Below are 20,027 nucleotides of genomic sequence, written 5' to 3'. Positions count from 1 at the left end.
ACTACCATCCCCAGTTCACCTCCAGCTAAATCCAGTTTCTCGTGGATTAACCCTCTCCTCTGTCTAAGTGGGAAAGGGCTACCTGAGGCTTTTTACTTGCTTGGTATTGTTGGGAAAGGAATTCAGACCAAAATCTGAGGAAGGACTAAATCTTGCATAGAATTTACAAAGAGGTTCATATAAGTAGGCTGAAAATGCTCCCTTTTTCCTTTTCACAGGGGAAAGTGGAAGTAGAAGCTGGAAAAGAAGGTATGAAGTTTGAAGCCAGTGCTTTTTCATACTATGGTGTGATGGCCCTCACAGCCTCCCCAGGTGAGTGTCCTGGTCAGCCTCAGGGCAGGGCTAGGTGTCAGGAAATAACGCCCTGTACTGTCACTCTTATCTCTGTACCTGCTGGCTAAACACAAGGCTTGTTTCTTTACTTTATGAACTTTTTATTGAAGTTGCATACAAAAAACACTGCTCACCTCGTACATATATACCTCTGAAGTTTTCACAAACTCAGCTCTCCTGTGTAGACCAGCTCCCAAATCAGGAGACAGAAAGGGCATCACCAACCCTCAGAGGAAACCACCCCCCGACACCCCACCCTCCCTTTTAGTTACTGTCTCCCCACAGTAACCACTGTCTTGACTTCTGAGCCTTAATAAGTTTTGCCTCTTTTTGAACTTCAGGTCAGTGGAATTATTACACTGAATCTGGCTTCTCCCACCCAGGGTTGTCCTGGTCATCTTCATCTGTACTGCTGTGCGAGCTTACAGTCTTCCTTCTCATGGCCGTATAGTGTTCCACAGTGTGAATATACACCAGTGCGTTTGTTCTTTTCGGTGCTGGTGGACACGGGTAGCTTCACGTTGGAGGCAACTGTGAATTGTGTGGCAGTAACACTGCACATGTCCCGTGGTGAAGACACTTCTGTCAGGTCTACATGTAAGAGCGGAACGCTGGGGCCCGTGTTAATAGCTCTTGCCAGTTTCCCAGAGTGCTGAGGAGTTTCCACACGCCTGCCCCTGCTAACGAGGGTTCCAGTTGCCTCACGTCCACCTGGCCACCACTAGATACTGTTGAATCTTTTAGGTGTTAACTATTCTGGACTTTTTAAATTTTCACTTTTCTGAGGATAAGTGTTGATACATATCCATTGCCTGTAGTTCTTCTTAACTAGAGAGCTGGCCAATTAAGTCTGCCAAGTAAGGTTGGGTATACCTTCAGGGTATCAATCCAGTTCTCTGACACAAAATGCCAGAAAGCGGGGTCTGTGCTAATGGGAATGTGGCTGCAGAGACTTGGCTCACCTCTGGGATGGGACTTGAATAGTTTCTCTGTAGCTTCCTTTGCTTTAACTGGGCAGGCCAGTGGGCTTCCCTGGTAGCTCAGCTAGTAAAGAATCCACCTGCAGTGCAGGAGACCCCGGTTCCTGGGTCAGGAAGATCCCCTGGAGAAGGGATAGGCTATCCACTCCAGTCTTCTTGCCTGGAGAAACCCCATTGACAGAGGAGTCTGGTGGGCTACAGTCCATGGGGTCAAAAAGAGTTGAACAGGAGTCAGCACAGCACAGCAGGGCAGGCAGGTAAACAGGGCTTGGAGTACCACCTTGTGGTCAGAATGCCTAATGACATGCTGTGTTGCTAGGAAATACCTTCCTTATAAACCTCAAACTTAAAAATCACCCATGAAGGGGAGGGGACGTCTCCAGACAAGTCTGTGTTGTGACCTTGGTCCTCATTTACTGCGTCACATGGTGTCTCAGGCACCCAGAGATGTAACAGAAAGCAAGAGAAGGTCAAGAATTCTGAGGTTTGAAGCCTCCCCTGCCCCCATGCATCTTCTCACTGCCCTGGTGCAGGTTACTGAGTTCCATGGGCCAGCATCTCCATTGTCAAGTGCCAACTGACACCTAGTGTGAGCACAAGCCTGTTGAACCCCATACAATTAATAGGTATCTGCTGTAAACCTGAAGATGATCTGTTTTCACTGCTAGTGAGAGGACAGGGACATTCTTAACTAGGTCGAGAAGACCTGGGTGACAGCCTGAGTTCCATCATTTATGGGTCTCCCAACTGAGAAAGGCCCTTGGCTTCCTCACTATTAAAAGGATGTAAGATCATCTCCTGTGATTGTTAGAGTAGAATGTGGTGATACTCATACAAGGGCTTTGTAACCTTTAAGGAACAAGAGGAAATGTTTATATTAACACAAGGTGTTGAGATTGTGACTCTTGCTTGGCAACCATCCTCATGTTAGCCCAGGTTAGCAGAATCAGTGTATAAGGTGGCTTTGAAAAGAAAGCTAGTCCTCTTTGTAAAAATGTAAGTTGTACATTTTTATTGGTTACTAGTTCTTGAAACCTAAATATTAGCCCAGTTCATACTGAACTATGGATTCATATAGGGGTAAATCGCATTCAGAAAAGGAAGAGCAGGCCTTCCATACAGAAAGCATGTGGAGCTGCAATAGCCTTACCTAGTATGCAAATGTCCAGAAGGATGAGAATTAGCATCCTGCTTACTACAAAAGCCCAGTATTTTACTTGACTTTACAATTAGGATTCAGGGTTTGTATATCCATTGAGAGATGCATTAGTATTGTAGTCTCAAGATAATGTTTCTGTTTGTTATTGTTGATTGCCTAGAAAACCCTGTGGTAATCAGTTATCAAGTCCTGCCCAGTTACTTGTCAAATTATATCTCAATTAAAAAAAAAACAACCTGCCCAGGAAATATGACCCCTGCCTGGTAGGGCATTTTGTTTGACTTTGGTCTGCCACTCCCAGGAAATCTGCATATGATGTTTGTTTATTGGGCTACCCAAAAAATTTTTTGGGTGAGCGCTTATGGAAAACGAACGAACTTTTTGGCCAACCCAGGACCTTCCTCTGATACTTTGAATTGCTTTGGAATACTTGGCAATTTCAAACAATCCAGTCAAAGTTACAATCAGACTAATTAAGAGTGTAAATGAATTGAATAACTAATTGCTTGGCAGAGATGGGGATGCTGTAGGCTGTGCACTGAACGAACATCGCCGTGTTTTGGCAAAAGCGTCTTGGGTCATGCTCCTGGGGCAGATGACGGGTCGAGCTCCCAGTCTGTGTGGCTAGCTGTGTTTGAAGTCCTTAAGAGCACATTTTGAGCTATAAACCGCAATTGGGTATTAATGGCTTAAGAGGTTTCTAGGTTAGTAAAGAAGCATGTGAGTGGAATTTCTCCCGATTTCAGCCTCCCTATATTCCTCTTCCTGGAAAGCAGTGTGTGTTCTCTTGGTTTATATAATATCATATAGGCTTCTGCATATCTGGAACCGAATACTCATATGAGTAGAACAGGTATCCACTCCTGTCCCTTGATTACAGAGAGCTCCTGTCTTGCCTTTTGAAACCGTCTCACCCTGTTTTTCTCCATTTTTCAGTTCCTTTGTCCCTGTCTCGTACCTTTGTTGTCAGCAGAACAGAGTTGTTAGCAGCAGGTTCTCCAGGTAATTCTGCATGTTTCCTTTTCATAATTCTTCTGATCGCCTCCCTTGACCCCGCCAAAGCCTGGCTGGCCAGGTCTGCTCCTTCTATTCAGTTAAGGCCATTTTCAGTTTTTCTTTGAGCTCTTAAAAGTCCATGGTTCTATGACCTAAGAGTGAGCTACCCAGGAAAGCATTAGCCCTCAACAGATGGCAGAGAGGGTTTGGGAGCTGGGAAGGGAATCTTGAAACATGAGCAGCGATGACACTGGGAAAAGGAGAGTGGTTCTAACGTGAGTCACCAGTGTTCTCTGTAGGTCCCACCCACACCGCTGACCTTGGATTTTCGTTGCTGCCCTTTGGTTCTTTGGGTGACCTCAGCAGAGTCATGGTGTGTGGAATCTGCAGAGGCCCCAAACCCAAGGATTCTTCTGCAGAACACATTCAGCCAAAAGGCTGGAGGACTGTGAACTTTCCTTGATTCTCCATCCTTGGAGGCCCCAGCATTCCTGTTTCTTTGGTCCTTTTTTCAGATGTCCACGTGAACGAGGTGCATGTATTTCCACCCTCCGTCAGGCAGGTGGCCCCACTTCTCCTGTCTCGCTTTCTTCTTTTTGAAACTAGTACAGTGTACATTCTTAAGGAGCTGCTGGTTCTTGCCCCGCAGGAGAATGTGGTCATGCCTTCCTAATATGTCCAGCTGCTAAAGAGAACGGCAAAGGTTTAATCTCTTTAATTAAAATTGCTGGGCTTTCCTACTTGGTAGTCCAGTTTTTCTGTATTTTGTTCAGTACAGCTTATATTTTAAAATCTGACTGAAATTTGTATCTCCTCATCCAGTTTCAGCAAAAGTCTAAAATGCCAATACTTGGTAAAGGAGGCAATACTTACTTGTCTTAGAAGGAACGTTATATTTTTCAGGTCTTTGTTCTTAAAAGATTTGAGGGTGTTTGGCCGTAAGATACTAATCAGGCTGCTTGAATCCTACCAGCTGACAGAATATATGTATGTACATATACGTATATACATATATACATATATACGTATATACATACATATACGTATATACATACATGTGTATACATAAACGTATATTTATTTATATGTATGTTGGTATTTTTTTCTCCCCTTTTATTTGCTGGCATCTGCTACTGATTTAAAATGTCCTAGATACTGAAGTAAAGTGACTTTTGGATGGAGCTCCTGGAAATGTCGTTTGTGTTTCACTTTTTCTTAGAACTTAGCGATTTCATAGTTCAGCCTGTTCCATCTGATCTAGTCATAAGAAAATCCATTTTGAGGGTCCAGGCCTTTGGGCTGCTGGCATTACAATAATAAGATACCTGATGAATGGAGGTTGAACTACACCAGTGATTTGCAAACAGTTCCACACAGGGCCTCACGGCTCTAAGGGAGGAGGCTGGGATGTTTCTTGATTGTGTCTTTATGGCTTACTAGCTAATGAAAGGATTCCTGGGTGGGATGAATAAAATATAAGCCAAGACCAAAAAAAAAAAAACCAAACAGAAAATTCTGAGAAGGCACAAGAGCAATTAAAATAGATTTTTTTTTTGTAATTATCATCATAAAACCTTGGCACATAAATTTGGCAACAAAACCTGCCCTACGGGGTGGGAACTTGAAGTCTTTGTTATCTTTGGGTGTGAAGACTTGCACATCTTACCACATGCTGATAAAAGGTGAGCGTGCTGGTTTCTGTTAAGTTGCAGAAAAGGTCCTGGAAAACGGTCGATGCTCTGGACTGTGGCTGTGATGCCAGGCAGTGGTTTCCTGGCAAAGGGGAGGGTTTATCTCTCAAAAAACAGAGGTCTGTGGGCTGAGAGGAAGCTAACTGGGAGTCTATAGATACCTTGGGAGACCAGAGAAATTGCCCTGTAATCCTCCTCAGGAGAAAAGTAACAGGAGACTGAGAAGCCGAAGGCCTCCTGACAGTGATCGGGCAACGCACAGGGTCTGATCAAATAAGAAAAGTGCTCTTAAAATGTTTTTATGTATTTATTTATAATTTATTTTTTGGCTGTGCCGTACGGTTTGCAGGATCTTAGTTTCCTGAACCTGGGCCCCCAGCAGTGAAAGCGCTGAGTCCTAACCACTGGACAGCCAGAACATTCCCAAATGTCTTGTTTTCATAACATTAAATTGAAACTCAAAGAAGTAAACACCATTTCAGAAGTATCTGTAGATCTGGGGCTAAAGCCTGGGGATAGAGTGGGATCCCTTATTTCACAGATGGTTGCATCTGTCAGCCTGTGCAAAGTTACCAGGAGTGCAGAGAAGCTTGATCCTGAGGGTAGGAGAGTGGTGGAGAGGTCTGGGGTGGGGCTTCAGGGGAAGACTATAATAATGTTAACGAGGCTCATTACTGGGTGTCAGACACCATGCTAAGTGCTTTACCTTATCTCATGTTGACTCATCATCAGACCTTATAAGCCGGGTGCTATTACTATTTGCTTTTTATAGATAGGGAATCTGAGGCTTAGCAAAGTTGGGCCATCTGATGAAAGTTGCTGCTGCTGCTGCTGCTAAGTCACTTCAGTTGTGTCCGACTCTGTGCGACCCCAGAGACGGCAGCCCATCAGGCTCCCCCGTCCCTGGGATTCTCCAGGCAAGAACACTGGAGTGGGTTGCCATTGCCTTCTCCAACGCATGAAAGTGAAAAGTGAAAGTGAAGTCGTTCAGTCGTTGGTCACCTGCTAAATAGAAGATATCTGATAAATTATTAATTTGCCATGTTCTCTTAAGTGGAAGCAACAAGAGGAAGTGCTGTTGACTTTAATTTTGACCAACAATGGAAAATTGGCTCCTGACATGAAAAGAGTAGAGAAAGTTGTGACATGAAAATTTTAGGAGACAATGAACCCATCATAGGAGCTTCCTTGGGTACTTGCCATGTTTTGTTCTGCTTGTCATATTTAAACAGGGACTTTTGCTCAATGGTCTCTCAGATGGTGGTCCAGATAGGCTAAGGAAAGATAAAATACAAGGTGAATGGTTGAATTATTTGGCCCAGAGAAGAAGAGACAGACTTCAGAGAATTATCTTCAGACTCCTCAGGGCTATTCCAAGTAGCAGAGGAGTGGAAGTTATTCAATAGAGCTCCATAGAGTGGAGAGGCTGTCACTTGAAGTTGAGGAAGCAGATTTTGATGGCTCTGATGACAGACTTTCCAGTCGTTGAAGGGTGGGACCAGCTGAGAGCCAGTCAGAACCACATTGGAAAGAGGAGCCAGCCATCAGATGGGAGAGTACGTCCCCTTCCATCCTGTGACGTTGTGCAATCCAGTGTGGGCACTCGGTTGATATTTGTGCAGTAGGTTGACTAGAAAAGCAAAAATGGAAGAAGCCTTGGTGAGGGGAGGTGGGTTTTATTTTTAATGAAATGTGTTAGAAGCTATGGTGAATGTGCCTTTTAAAGCAGCAACATTTAGAGTCACCTGGATTTCCTTTCACTTTGTTTTAATGAAAGTTCTTTGAAGACTGCCCCAGCACCTAAGCTAACCTAATCAAACCTTCTAAAGGGGTTTGGTGTCTCCCAGGGTGCTTAAGTATTCTTGCCTTGAGAACCCCATGAACAGTATGAAAAGGCAAAATGATAGGATACTGAAAGAGGAACTCCCCAGGTAGGTAGGTGCCCAGTATGCTACTGGAGATCAGTGGAGAAATAACTCCAGAAAGAATGAAGGGATGGAGCCAAAGCAAAAACAATACCCAGTTGTGGATGTGACTGGTGATAGAAGCAAGGTCCGATGCTGTAAAGAGCAATATTGTATAGGAACCTGGAATGTCAGGTCCATGAATCAAGGCAAATTGGAAGTGGTCAAACGAGATGGCAAGACTGAACGTCGACATTCTAGGAATCAGCGAACTAAAATGGACTGGAATGGGTGAATTTAACTCAGATGACCATTATATCTACTACTGTGGGCAGGAATCCCTTAGAAGAAATGGAGTAGCCATCATGGTCAACAAGAGAGTCCGAAATGCAGTACTTGGATGCAATCTCAAAAACGACAGAATGATCTCTGTTCGTTTCCAAGGCAAACCATTCATTATCACAGTAATCTAAGTCTATGCCCCAATCAGTAACGCTGAAGAAGCTGAAGTTGAACAATCCTATGAAGACCTACAAGACCTTTTAGAACTAACACCCAGAAAAGATGTCCTTTTCATTATAGGGGACTGGAATGCAAAAGTAGGAAGTCAAGAAACACCTGGGATATCAGGCAAATTTGGCCTTAGAATACGGAATGAAGCAGGGCAAAGGCTAATAGAGTTTTGCCAAGAGAGTGCACTGGTCATAGCAAACACCCTCATCCTACAACACAAGAGGAGACTCTACACATGGACATCACTAGATGGTCAACACCGAAATCAGATTGATTATATTCTCTGCAGCCAAAGATGGAGACGCTCTATACAGTCAGCAAAAACAAGACCAGGAGCTGACTGTGGCTCAGATCATGAACTCCTTATTGCCACATTCAGACTTAAATTTAAGAAAGTGGGGAAAACCAATAGACCATTCAGGTATGACCTAAATCAAATCCCTCCCTTATGATTATACAGTGGAAGTGAGAAATAGATTTAAGGGACTAGATCTGATAGATAGAGTGCCTGATGAACTATGGATGGAGGTTCGTGACATTGTACAGGAGAGAGGGATCAAGACCATCCCCATGGAAAAGAAATGCAAAAAAGCAAAATGGCTGTCTGAGGAGGCCTTACAAATAGCTGTGAAAAGAAGACAAGTGAAAAGCAAAAGAGAAAAGGAAAGATATACCCATTTGAATGCAGAGTTCCAAAGAATAGCAAGGAGAGATAACAAAGCCTTCCTCAGCGATCAGTGCAAAAAAATAGAGGAAAACAATAGAATGGGAAAGACTAGAGATCTTTTCAAGAAAATTTGAGATACTAAGGGAACATTTCATGCAAAGATGGGCTCAATAAAGGACAGAAATGGTATGGACCTAACAGCAGCAGAAGATATTAAGAAGAGGTGGCAAGAATACATAGAAGAACTGTACAAAAAAGATCTTCATGACCCAGATAATCATGATGGTGTGATCACTCACCTAGAGCCAGACATCCTGGAACGTGAAGTCAAGTGGGCCTTAGAAAGCATCACTATGAACAAAGCTAGTGGAGGTGATGGGATCCCAGTTGAGCTATTTCAAATCCTGAAAGATGATGCTGTGAAAGTGCTGCACTCAATATGCCAGCAAATTTGGAAAACTCAGCAGTGGCCACAGGACTGGAAAGGGTCAGTTTTCATTCCAATCCCAAAGAAAGGCAATGCCAAAGAATGCTCAAACTACCGCACAATTGCACTCATCTCACACGCTAGTAACGTAATGCTCAAAATTCTCCAAGCCAGGCTTCAGCAATACGTGAACCGTGAACTTCTGATGTTCAAGCTGGTTTTAGAAAAGGCAGAGGAACCAGAGATCAAATTGCCAACATCTGCTGGATCATGGGAAAAGCAAGAGAGTTCCAGAAAAACATCTATTTCTGCTTTATTGACTATGCCAGAGCCTTTGACTGTGTGGATCACAATAAACTGTGGAAAATTCTGAAAGAGATGGGAATACCAGACCACCTGACCTGCCTCTTGAGAAACCTATATGCAGGTCAGGAAGCAACAGTTAGAACTGGACATGGAACAACAGACTGGTTCCAAATAGGAAAAGGAGTCCTTCAAGGCTGTATATTGTCACCCTGCTTATTTAACTTACATGCAGAGTACATCATGAGAAATGCTGGACTGGAAGAAGCACAAGCTGGAATCAAGATTGCTGGGAGAAATATCAATAACCTCAGATATGCAGATGACACCACCCTTATGGCAGAAAGTGAAGAGGAACTAAAAAGCCTCTTGATGAAAGTGAAAGTGGAGAGTGAAAAAGTTGGCTTAAAGCTCAACATTCAGAAAACGAAGATCATGGCATCCGGTCCCATCACTTCATGGGAAATAGATGAGGAAACAGTGGAAACAGTGTCAGACTTTATTTTGGGGGGCTCCAAAATCACTGCAGATGGTGATTGCAGCCATGAAATTAAAAGACGCTTACTCCTTGGAAGGAAAGTTACGACCAACCTAGATAGCATATTCAAAAGCAGAGACATTACTTTGCCAACAAAGGTTCGTCTAGTCAAGGCTATGGTTTTTCCTGTGGTCATGTATGGATGTGAGAATTGGACTGTGAAGAAGGCTGAGCGCCGAAGAATTGATGCTTTTGAACTGTGGTGTTGGAAAAGACTCTTGAGAGTCCCTTGGACTGCAAGGAGATCCAACCAGTCCATTCTGAAGGAGATCAGTCCTGGGTGTTCACTGGAAAGACTGATGCTAAAGCTGAAACTCCAATACTTTGGCCACCTCATGTGAAGTGTTGACTCATTGGAAAAGACTGTGATGCTGGAAGGGGTTGGGGGCAGGAGGAGAAGGGGACGACAGAGGATGAGATGGCTGGATGGCATCACCGACTCGATGGACATGAGTTTGAGTGAATTCCCGGAGTTGGTGATGGACAGGGAGGCCTGGAGTGCTGCTATTCATGCAGTCGCAAAGAGTCGGACACGACTGAGCGACTGAACTAAACTGCTGCTGCTGCTGCTGCTAAGTCGCTTCAGTCGTATCTGACTCTGTGCGACCCCGTAGATGGCAGCCCACCAGGCTCCCCCGTCCCTGGGATTCTCCAAGCAAGAACACCGGAGTGGGTTGCCATTTCCTTCTCCAATGCACAAAAGTGAAAAGTGAAAGTGAAGTTGCTCAGTCGTGTCTGACTCCTAGCGACCCCAGGGACTGCAGCCTACCAGGCTCCTCCGTCCATGGGATTTGCCAGGCAAGAGTACTGGAGTGGGTTGTCATTGTCTTCTCCGGAACTGAACTGAGGGTGCTTAAAATCCCGAGATGTCCTGAGGCTCCCTTTCAGGGATTTTACTGGGGTCAGAGGCAAAAATAACAGGTTTGGCTGGGAAGTATGAACAGATAGACCTATTTTGATCCTTTAAAAACACGTACTGACTTAGGAACATTCTCAAGCGTTTTTGCTCCTGGCAAAATGATGCTGTGCTGCCTTCCTGCAGCCCAGGCCTTTATCAAGTAGCTTTTGTGTCTGGGGCCTCGCCTCCCCTGACATAGCATGCGGCCACGGGTCTTTGCTTATTGGAGACTCGGTGTGTTCTTGTGGATGGGGCTGGGAATCTGTTGCAGGAGAAGCCGTGAGCACGCTGTCAGAGACCCTGAAGCTGAGCTTGTTTATTACTTTACTTGGAAAATAAAGAGCTGACTTTGAGTGACATCTGACCTCACTTAAAAGGCAGCTGGGTTTTTTTTTTTCCTCCTTTTCCAGGTGAAAACAAGTCACCTCCTCGCCCGTGTGGCTTGAATCACTCAGACTCTCTCAGTCGCAGCGACCGAATTGATGCGGTAACGCCGACGCTGGGGAATAGCAACAATCAGCTCAACTCTGCATTCCTCCAGGTCTACATCCCTGACTACTCAGTGCGAGCCCTCTCCGATCTCCAGTTTGTTAAGGTGAGAGGGAAGGGTGGCCCGGCTGGGCCTAGCAGGGGAAGGTCTGCTTCCCTTGTGAGCAGGTGGCTCCCTGGCCCCTGTGTGGAGCCTTCCTTGGTCATTATGCGGGGGCCCTGCCTCCAGCTCCTGTGCCTCCGCCTCCGCCAGGGAAGACCATTGATCTCCCTGGCTCTGTCCAGTGAGCTGCCAAATCAGATGTAGCTTTCTCTTTCAGGGAACGAGAGCTGGAGATGGTAAGAAAAAGAGGAAACCTTTTCAGCCAGTCTTCACGGACTTCTGAGAAACTTGGAGGATTTGCTAGGGAGAACCCTCAACTTACTTCCTCCCCCGAGACAGAGCTTTTTTCTCAGTCTGGAATAAAGATGGCTTTGAGGGGACGAGCCAGCTCTAGCTGATGGAAGCCTATCTCCATTTTCTAGTCTGGGTGGAATTTTGAGACAGACTTTGGATATAGCTTATGCCAGTATAAACTGACCTGTTCGTAGAGTCAACGTGAACTGTACAAAGTGACTGAAGGATGGTTTTCACCTAGGGCAGCTACTTGGGGCCCTTCAGGGGATATAAGGTATAATAAATATAATGCCATGTGGAGAAAAGATAGCCTAAAAATATTATCTTGGTTTGTTTTCTGTACCATCTCCTGGCCCCAGATCTCAAGACAGCAATACCAAAATGCCTTGATGGCATCCCGGATGGACAAGACTCCTCAGTCTTCAGACAGTGAAAACACTAAAATTGAATTGACTCTTACGGAGCTGCACGATGGGTTGCCGGATGAGACGGCCAACCTGCTCAACGAACAGAACTGTGTGACGCACACCAAGGCCAACCACAGCCTGCACAGCGAAGGCGCCATCTAGGGCGCCCGGCCCCACACCAGGCCGCCGGCCTCCCGCCGTCCGACCGTGAATCCCACTAGTGTGAGCTTGTGTGCCATGCTGCATCCTGCAACGTCCTGACACCAAAGACTCTGTCCCCTTCCTGGAAGCAGCAGAGGAGGCCGGGGAGGGCAGGCATGGAAACCGGAGACAGGAAGTCGACAGCCAGGGCGTGGCATTTCGAGATTATGGAGATGAACTTCTTCCGCCCAAATAGAATCATGTTTATTTTTTCAGCTGTACCTTTTATCATTATTCACTCTCCTCCTCCCTCGATTTGCATGAAGTTGAAAATTGTCGCGATTTATTTTTTTCCGAGAGATCATGTTTTTAAAAAGTGTCTTTTGCAGAGTTGTAAGTTGTTCTGTCTGAACTCTGCTATGACCCCATGATGTGACCGTTAGAGGATGGACTTGTCCCTCCAGTGGCCTCCCTTGGGCCCTCCCTCCCCACCGCCCCAGGGAGGGGCACCCTTCCTCTGTGCCCCAGTGGGTGTCGCTGTCGAACCTGAAGGATGAATGACACAGACCTGCGAAGGCTGTCAGCCCTGCGGTGGAGCCTGAACAGGGACCCGCAGTTGCCTCTCTGAGCTCAGTGTTGTTTTAAGTTAATGTTTAACCATGTCCCTTCCCCTCAGAAAGGTTTAACATTTGCTTGGAATGTGATTTTGCTCCCACTCTAAGGAATTTTTTTTATCACCAAAATGAATGTTAATGAATTTTAAACTGATGGTTTATCTTTGCAAGAGGCCAGGGTGGATCCCCCCAACATTCCCCCAGCCTGGGACCTCTGGCTCAGCCAAGCCTCTTCCCCATCTGAACCTCCAGAGCGCCGTCATCCCACCCCACCCCCGGCCTTGCTCTTGTTAACCCAAGATGCTGCTACACAGATGCCAAATGGAAATCTTCCACAGGGCCCTCAAGTAAACTCGAGGTGTGTCGTCCACGCTCCTGCCCTTCCTGCTGGGTCGGTATGTGGTTGTTAGAAAAGCAGTCAGACCTTCCAGCTGTGCTCTGTGCCCCGCCGAGAAGGCGCGTCCAGACCCATGTGTCTCACGGAGGGAACTCTGGGGACTGCCAGCCCCTGCCCCCCCGTCCAGGGAGCCAACTGTCCCTCTTCCCCTCAGCCCTGGGCCCACGGGGCCCAGCAGGGTTGGGCTCTGTGCCTCTGCCTCGGACTTGGCCCATGCCAGAGAGGCTGCCTGTAACAGCCAGGGTCAGTTTGGCCCCAAACAGGGATTCAGAAACCAAATGTGTGTCATGGCCATTTCATGTGTGTCTCTGTCTTATTTTAATACCAGATTCATCATGTGTAGTGAGATTAATGTCAGGAGGTATTTCTTGAATGACTGAATTCTTAACTCTTAGCTGTGTTTTAAGTGTTAACCCAAGGGATATGTGCATTTTGGGGGCAACATTCATACACTGAAGTGACTTCCTACTGACCACAGTTTTTAAGGTAGACCCGTCAGTCCACGCTGTGTCCAGTCTCTAGGCAAGAAGATAGCGTTTTCTCCATTGGGTCTTACTGCACGAAGGGAAGCCCTGGGGCTAAGCAGCAGTTTCTTCTCCTTCCTCCAGGTAGGACTGTGCACCCCAGGCTGGGTGCTGGTGGGTGGGAGCTGTGGTCGGGGAAGAACCAGAAACACGCTGGGCTTGCCTCCCAGGGGGCAGCTCGGCGGCTCCAGTGTCGTATGTGTGCCCGGCACATGGCTTCCCCTGGTGCGTCGGTCCTGGAGCATCTTCCCAGAAGGTGCCATGTCCCTTGGTGAGGGAAGTACTGCCTCACTTGGTAGAAGTCACTGGGGTGCCCCTTTAGGGGCTGAGTGGCCTGTTGCCAGCACCCAAGATACCACCAATGGGATGGCACTGCCGCCGTCAGGCTTGACATAAAGTTTAAAAGGTCTTGCTTTCTTAAGATGCGTTGAGCTGAGCACACTGCCAGCGTGATGTGACTCGGAAACTGGGATTGTCTGTGTAGGGGGGCGTGCAGGAATGAGAGTTCCCTGTAATAAGGGAAACTTGGGCCTTGCTGGGGAAGGTTTCTGAGCCAGCCCCCGGGCCACACTCTGGGCCAGGACAGTACTTGCCGTCCCTGGTGGAGCCAGGCTGCCAAGCCGTGGTACCTCTGGCCTCCAGGATCTCCGCCTGTCAGCTTCCCCTGGCCGATCTGCTCCGACCTGCCTCCCCACACAGTGCATCTCCAGCATGTTGCCACTGGAAGCAGCCTCTGGAACCACTGTTAGCGTGCTGGATCTTCTGGGGTCCACCTGCTTCTCTGAGAATCGTAAAGCCCTGCTGAGAGGATTCCAGCTGCTGGCTCCTTGGCTTCAGGGAGAAATGGATAACTTTTCCACATTGCTATACCTGCTCAGTGTGGCTCTGTGAAAAGTCCTCTCTAAAGGAGCTGGTGGCAAGAGGGCTTTGCCGTGGGGCTCCTGGAGGATGAAATTTTAGTCTCCCAAGTTCGTATTTATTTTCTATAAACTACTCTTTACCTTTGATTTTTCACACTGTTTTATAGCAACAGGGAATCCCAAGTAGGTCCTGTCTGGTCCCTGAAGGAATGAAAGCTAACATTTGGCAACAGTTACATCTCCTTTGAGGAAAGCTTAGGACCCTTCAGATGTAACACTCAACATCTGAGAGAGAGATATCTCTTCCAGGTCCCACTTTCCTTCTGGAAACTAACTTCAGGCTGTGGAAGGAGAGATGCTGGCTCATTGCTTCTGTGAGGCAGGCGAGCAGGAGAATGACTTGGGCTTAGAAGGTCTGTGCAATTTGTGTCTGTAAAGTAAACGGGAGCAGGGCAGAGAAAGATCTCAGATAGTTGAGATCTTGATGTGTGGTGGCTAGTCCTTAGCACCACCGGTGGATCGTCCTCTCCTTGGGCTGCTGGGTTTGTAAGCGTGGGTGAGGAAGTGGGTCAAGGAGCAGACACAGGCCCCGGGGTTCCGAAGCGTGTGGGAGCCCTACCATCCGGCCCAGGGCCTCGCTGTCCTCTTCAGGGTCCTCGGGGCCCCTGCTGCGAGCCCTGGCTCTGAGGGACCAGACAGGGCCACCTCCTGCTCCTGAGCAGCCATTCCGGCATCCCGAATGTTCCTCCTGGAACTAGATTCTGGTATCCAGGTGTTGCCAGGACAATCTGCTTTTTCTTCATAAATGAGACTTGCTAGTGCTTTAGAGGTTCCCTCTCTTTTAATTCTCTGTTCATCCAAAATCAAGTGTTTAAACTTTTAGGAAAACAGAACCTTAAGATTTGTGCATGGAAATTGGGATGTTAGTCAACTTACAGTTAGCTTAAGCCTTGGTTCTTACATAATTTGAATTTGAAAGGGCACCCTGTGTAACTTTCCTCCCCTCCCTCCCTCACCTCACTTCTGGAAGAGAGCTCAGTGCCCATGCTGACAGGACTGTCTTCCCTCGGTGGGAAGAAGAGGGCATCTTGCCATTTCCTAATAATATTTCAAGGAACTTTTGTGCACGTGTTGAATGTAAAACTTCACACTATTATGGAACATTAACTGTGAATATATTGACCTGTGCTGTCCCCGGTACCATACAGTTAAAGGACCAGCTTTTCCATGTCTTGGAAAACAGTGCTAGATACAAGAAGTGCATTTCCCTTAGGAAATGAAGCAACAGGAATTTGGGCTAAGCAGGGGCCATGAACTTCTGTCCTCAGATTACCTCAAGTCGAGGAGCAGACCTAAGTAGGCCCTGGCCCACTGAGCCTGTGTCATGGCTGGTCAGAAACAAAACCCAACCCTGTCACCTTCTGAAAACCAGCCACTTTCTCCTTTCCTGAGCCAGGAGACCAGTATCCCTCCAGTGTTCGCCAGGGCCCAGTCCAGGTAGAGGACTCACCTGGGCTGGCACAGGAAGGTGCTCACCTTGTTCCCTGGGATTCTAAGCAGGAGGCCACCAGGGAGGATTGGCCTGGGGCATGTCACATGACACAAGCTCCGTGTTAGCACGAGGGCGGGATACAACTCCCCTCTCCACTTTGATCCTGGAGATGGTTTTTCTTGCAGAGTGGTGGGGACTGCCAGACTGAGCTGGGCAGTTCAGGGCGTGGAGCTTTCTGAAGTGCCACTGTGCACTTTCTTACTTGAGGACATGGCCTCTGGTCCCAGGTCAGGTGTGGTTCTGTTATGGCCTCCAGACTAGTGGTGCTTCAGGCTAGCAAGGGCATCTTGGAGGGTTGGCAGGTTAATGCAGAATTAGAGGGGATTTAAGGAGTTCAATATTAAAGTGATTTAGGAATTCAGAAACTTTTCCCATGTAAACGTTATCAGTGAGGAACCTACTCAGTGGATTTTTATACCTCAGGGCCATTTGCAGATTTTTATCTTTCAACATTTCTTTTGTATTTGAGTGGGCTGTTAGAAGAGATGAGTTTGGGGAATGTTGTTCATTTGCTGTTCGTCGCCTCTGTTTTTGGATGTGCAAGGCACCCAAGCCAAGCTTGCTCAAGGCTGTGATGGTGGGCCTTCCACCTCCACCACGTGCGGGCATCCTTCCTACAGGGAGCGCTTATGAGCTGGCTTTCCTCCTGCCCTGTCTGGAGATGCCAGGAGTCCGTGGTCAGCCCTGAGAACAGGAGGGAAGAGGGCAGTTCACAGCAGCTGCAGCACCTGAGGCAGCTTTCCATCCCACCATCTTGGGCTGGGAACCTTCTTTGCGGACTTCTGTGGTTGACTTGGCTCAAGTGAGCTTTCTCTCTGTATATGCTAGAGCCACTGACATCATCTCAGAGGAATTATTTTAAATATCGGGCTGTACTTGAAGCAACATGGAAACAAAAGGTTCCAAGTGGCAGGAGAGTAAAGTTCTAGGAGTTTGCATGCCAAGGTTTATATGTACACACATCCAACACGCACTGTAAAACTTGAGTGAGTACTCATTTTCAAGTTTGAATACCCACTGGGTATCAGACATGAACGACTTGGAAGAATGACTGAGAGTACTGTCTTCATTGGCAGCGTATCTTCTGGCATTTGCCCACATCTGACCAACAAGGATTCCTTTGAGAAGTGGGCCCAGATTCCTCTTCAGACTTACCCTGGAGAGAACTGTCAAGTGTGGACCTGGAGGACCTTGGGTGCCTGCCCTTAAGTTGGAGGCCCAGGCCCCTTGGGTGTAAACAGCTGGTTGCAGGCTCATAGAGCAGAAGGGAGAGGGAGAAAAAAGGAAGGCCTCAGGCCTCTCATTGCCCAGAGCCCAGCCTCACTCCTGGTTCATTACTCCCCGTGTCTAAAGTCTACTGTGAAGGTGGAGTGTGTCAGTCCATTGACTTTTCATTTCCGGAGTCCTTTAAGTCCACAAATGTATATGCTTTATTTTATATTATTATTTATTATGTACATACGCCTCTACTGTTAGTGCATCGTCTGTGACTAAGATGAGATCTGTTCCCGAGCCCCTCATCCATGGAGCCTAGGCTTCTGTTGTCTTTCAGAGTGGATGAGAAGGAGCAGTTTTGTTTATTTTCGTCTTAAACAGGTTGCTGCTCTTACGTTGGTCCTAGTGTGCCAGGCCCTTTACTGGACCCGCCTCTGTTCCTGACAGCAAGTGTTTTGAGATGAGGATGGAGGCAGGTCTCCTACTTCATGGCAGGGCCTCTTCAGGGACCTCCATGAAATACTTTAGAGGTGGTTTCATGGTGACTGGGTCTGCTCTCTAGGCAGTGGTACAGCATGGCTTTGAGGCCAGGGCCTCCACTCCCACAATCCGAAGCCAGGTTGGTGGCCTGGCCCCACAACAGGGATGGTCTCCAGTTCCCACCTTGGATCACGGGGTCCATCTCTGTGCACCAGGGAAGCTGCCTACCCACCTGGGCTTCTGAGACGCCTTTTGGTTTTGAGGTCCGATGCCAGCACTGCCTTGGCGCCTCACAGAAGACCTGCTTTGAGTCTGATTTCCACCCTCCTTAGTCTTAACTCACTGTATCATAGTGTACATTTCATGCTTTGCGCAGCGAAGTTTTCTGAACACAGTTATCTAGAGCTGTGTCCATAAACCTAAATAAGCACAAACGACATGTATAGGTTTCATGAGCTGATTGTCATAATGAATGCATTTTATAATTCAAACGATGTTGTAGATTTACAATCTATTTATTTTGTATCAATTTATTTGTAAATTTTGTGATTGTTTTAAAAGGTTTTTGTTCATTTCTATTATTCTATTTAGATAAATGATGATTTCTGTTCACCCTTCTAGCGAATGTGTCTTCCCTCTCTCCCCTATCACCTCTGCCAACACAGGCCTCGTCCCCTGCTTAGTGGGAAAGCTGAGATTGATTGTCACCAAGGCAACACAGCGGGGCATTTCCTTTGGATGTACACTACCAAGTCTTACATTAAAAGAGAAGCAGGTGCTAGAACTTGAGCCTCCAACTTCCAGCCTCGTACTCCAACTTCCAGCCAACAGCAGGGCTGTCTTCTCTTTTTCAAGGATCATAATCTGTTCCCCATCAGTTCATTTTAGATAAAGATGCTGGGGGTACCCATTGAAACTGCCCCAGACATTTGCAGCTCCATCACTAAAAACACATTTCAGCTGGCAAATGCCTTGACTGTTTTTTCCCTAGGCAAGCCCAGAGGCCTCATTCAAGCCTCTCAGTTGGCTCTTAAAGATGAAAATGGCTCTGCAGATCTTTCTCTGTGATGGGAAGCCTAATACAATGGTTGCAAGAGGCACAGATGGTCTACCAAGTTAAAATCAAGGGCATGAGTGTGGTGAGTCATGGTCGGATGCTCTTCAGGATTCCGTGGGCCTGCCTGATTCCTGTGTGAGCCCCATCCTCTCCCACTGCCACTTCTATTCCAGGCTTCTGCTCCTCCTTACCCTCCTCACTCACATGACCAGATCCTGAAGATCTTCCAGTCGAGGTTCACAGCCCCTCTGTGATCTATTCCTAGACCACATCTTCTTGGATTCCTTTTTACCTCCCCTCTGTCTCAGTTCTGCATTCTTCTGAGAATTGAGCTTCTTAATGACTAGTCCCTTGTTTTTCCTACCATGTTGTTTTAACCGTGATGTTCTTGATCTATTTTACTTACACTAGTCCTGTGGATTGGAGACATTTTAGTGAAGAACTGCTGACAAAGCTGGCTAAGACACCACCTGACCTAACCACCTCTCCCACCTCCCCAGTCATCACCCCCAATTTCTTGAAAGTGGAAAAAGGTAGAGCTACATCCCAGTTAAGTGCTATCTTCTTGGGAGCCTGTTTGCTCTCCTTAGAAGAGCAGAAAGCAGGGCCAGGGAAGGAATTCTCTCTAGCATGTCTGCTCCCAGTTCACTCCTTTGCTTAGTTTTTCCTGCTTTACTCACTTTGCCTAGGTGAGTCCTGAGCTCAAATCAGGAAATCCTCAAAGGAAAATGTGATTTTTCCTCCAGTGAAGATGAGGTTTGCCTAAGCCTTCCCTCTGCATCCATGGGGTTGCCTGCACGTTGGTTCATTCCCGAGCTGTATCATGATAAAAACTCTGGGGTTTTTATTTCATCTCATGCATCATGCTCCCCAGTGCCTCTTGTTAACACAGCACTTCTGAAGACAAAGATAGTGATCAGATGGTCTTGTAGAGAAAGTGACCAGTACAAATGACCTTTTTGTAGCCTGGAGTTGATTTCTGGAAACACACTTTTTGAAGGTAATTTAATAGATAATTCCTTATTAAAGCCAAAATGTTTCATTATATGAGATGGCTAATAAATGTTTGGCTTCTTTGTATGATTGTTTTATCGTTTTCCCTCCAAGATCCTCACATCTCTGCTCTTTCAAAAAGTCCCAGAACAAAGCCGTGGTTATAGTGCCTCTCTGTGACATTCTGGTGGCAGGACATCTCCCCTAGGGGATGACTGTGAGGCCTAAAGATGCAGGGGGATTTGGGTACCAGAATTCTTTGTCAGAGTGCTTTTCCTGCTAGGATATGAGTGACTATGAAGCCCTCAAACAGTAGGCTTACACATGGCAGGAATTTTAGGTGAAGCCAGCTTCCCTGCGACAACTCTGCTACATCACTGACCTGAGGGCAATGGGTCCAAAAACAAAGTTACTTGCTTCAAAATTCCCACACCCACAAGCTAAACATTATCTTTGGTGCAAACCCTCTGGCAAACACTGAACACTTAATAT

The 20,027-nt window shown here is 46.8% G+C and overlaps 1 protein-coding gene across 2 annotated transcripts in view; it reads left to right on the top strand.

The window, feature by feature from the left end:
* Positions 1-19,620, top strand: part of CNNM2 (cyclin and CBS domain divalent metal cation transport mediator 2) — a 186,470-nt gene extending 166,850 nt beyond the window's left edge. Inside the window, exons 5-8 of one of the 2 annotated variants that reach the window (XM_027528644.1) lie at positions 219-312; positions 3,409-3,474; positions 10,820-11,004; positions 11,655-19,620. In XM_027528644.1, coding sequence (XP_027384445.1) covers positions 219-312; positions 3,409-3,474; positions 10,820-11,004; positions 11,655-11,864 — 555 coding nt within the window. In that variant the 3' untranslated portion in view covers positions 11,865-19,620. The remainder of the gene's footprint in view (positions 1-218; positions 313-3,408; positions 3,475-10,819; positions 11,005-11,654) is intronic. The other variant, XM_027528645.1, reaches the window with a different exon arrangement.
* The last annotated feature ends 407 nt before the right edge of the window (positions 19,621-20,027 follow it).

Source organism: Bos indicus x Bos taurus, chromosome 26, assembly GCF_003369695.1.
Source record: "Bos indicus x Bos taurus breed Angus x Brahman F1 hybrid chromosome 26, Bos_hybrid_MaternalHap_v2.0, whole genome shotgun sequence".
Taxonomy (NCBI): domain Eukaryota; kingdom Metazoa; phylum Chordata; class Mammalia; order Artiodactyla; family Bovidae; genus Bos; species Bos indicus x Bos taurus.
Note: the sequence above shows the minus strand (reverse complement) of the source record. Positions and strands in the feature narration are given on the sequence as shown.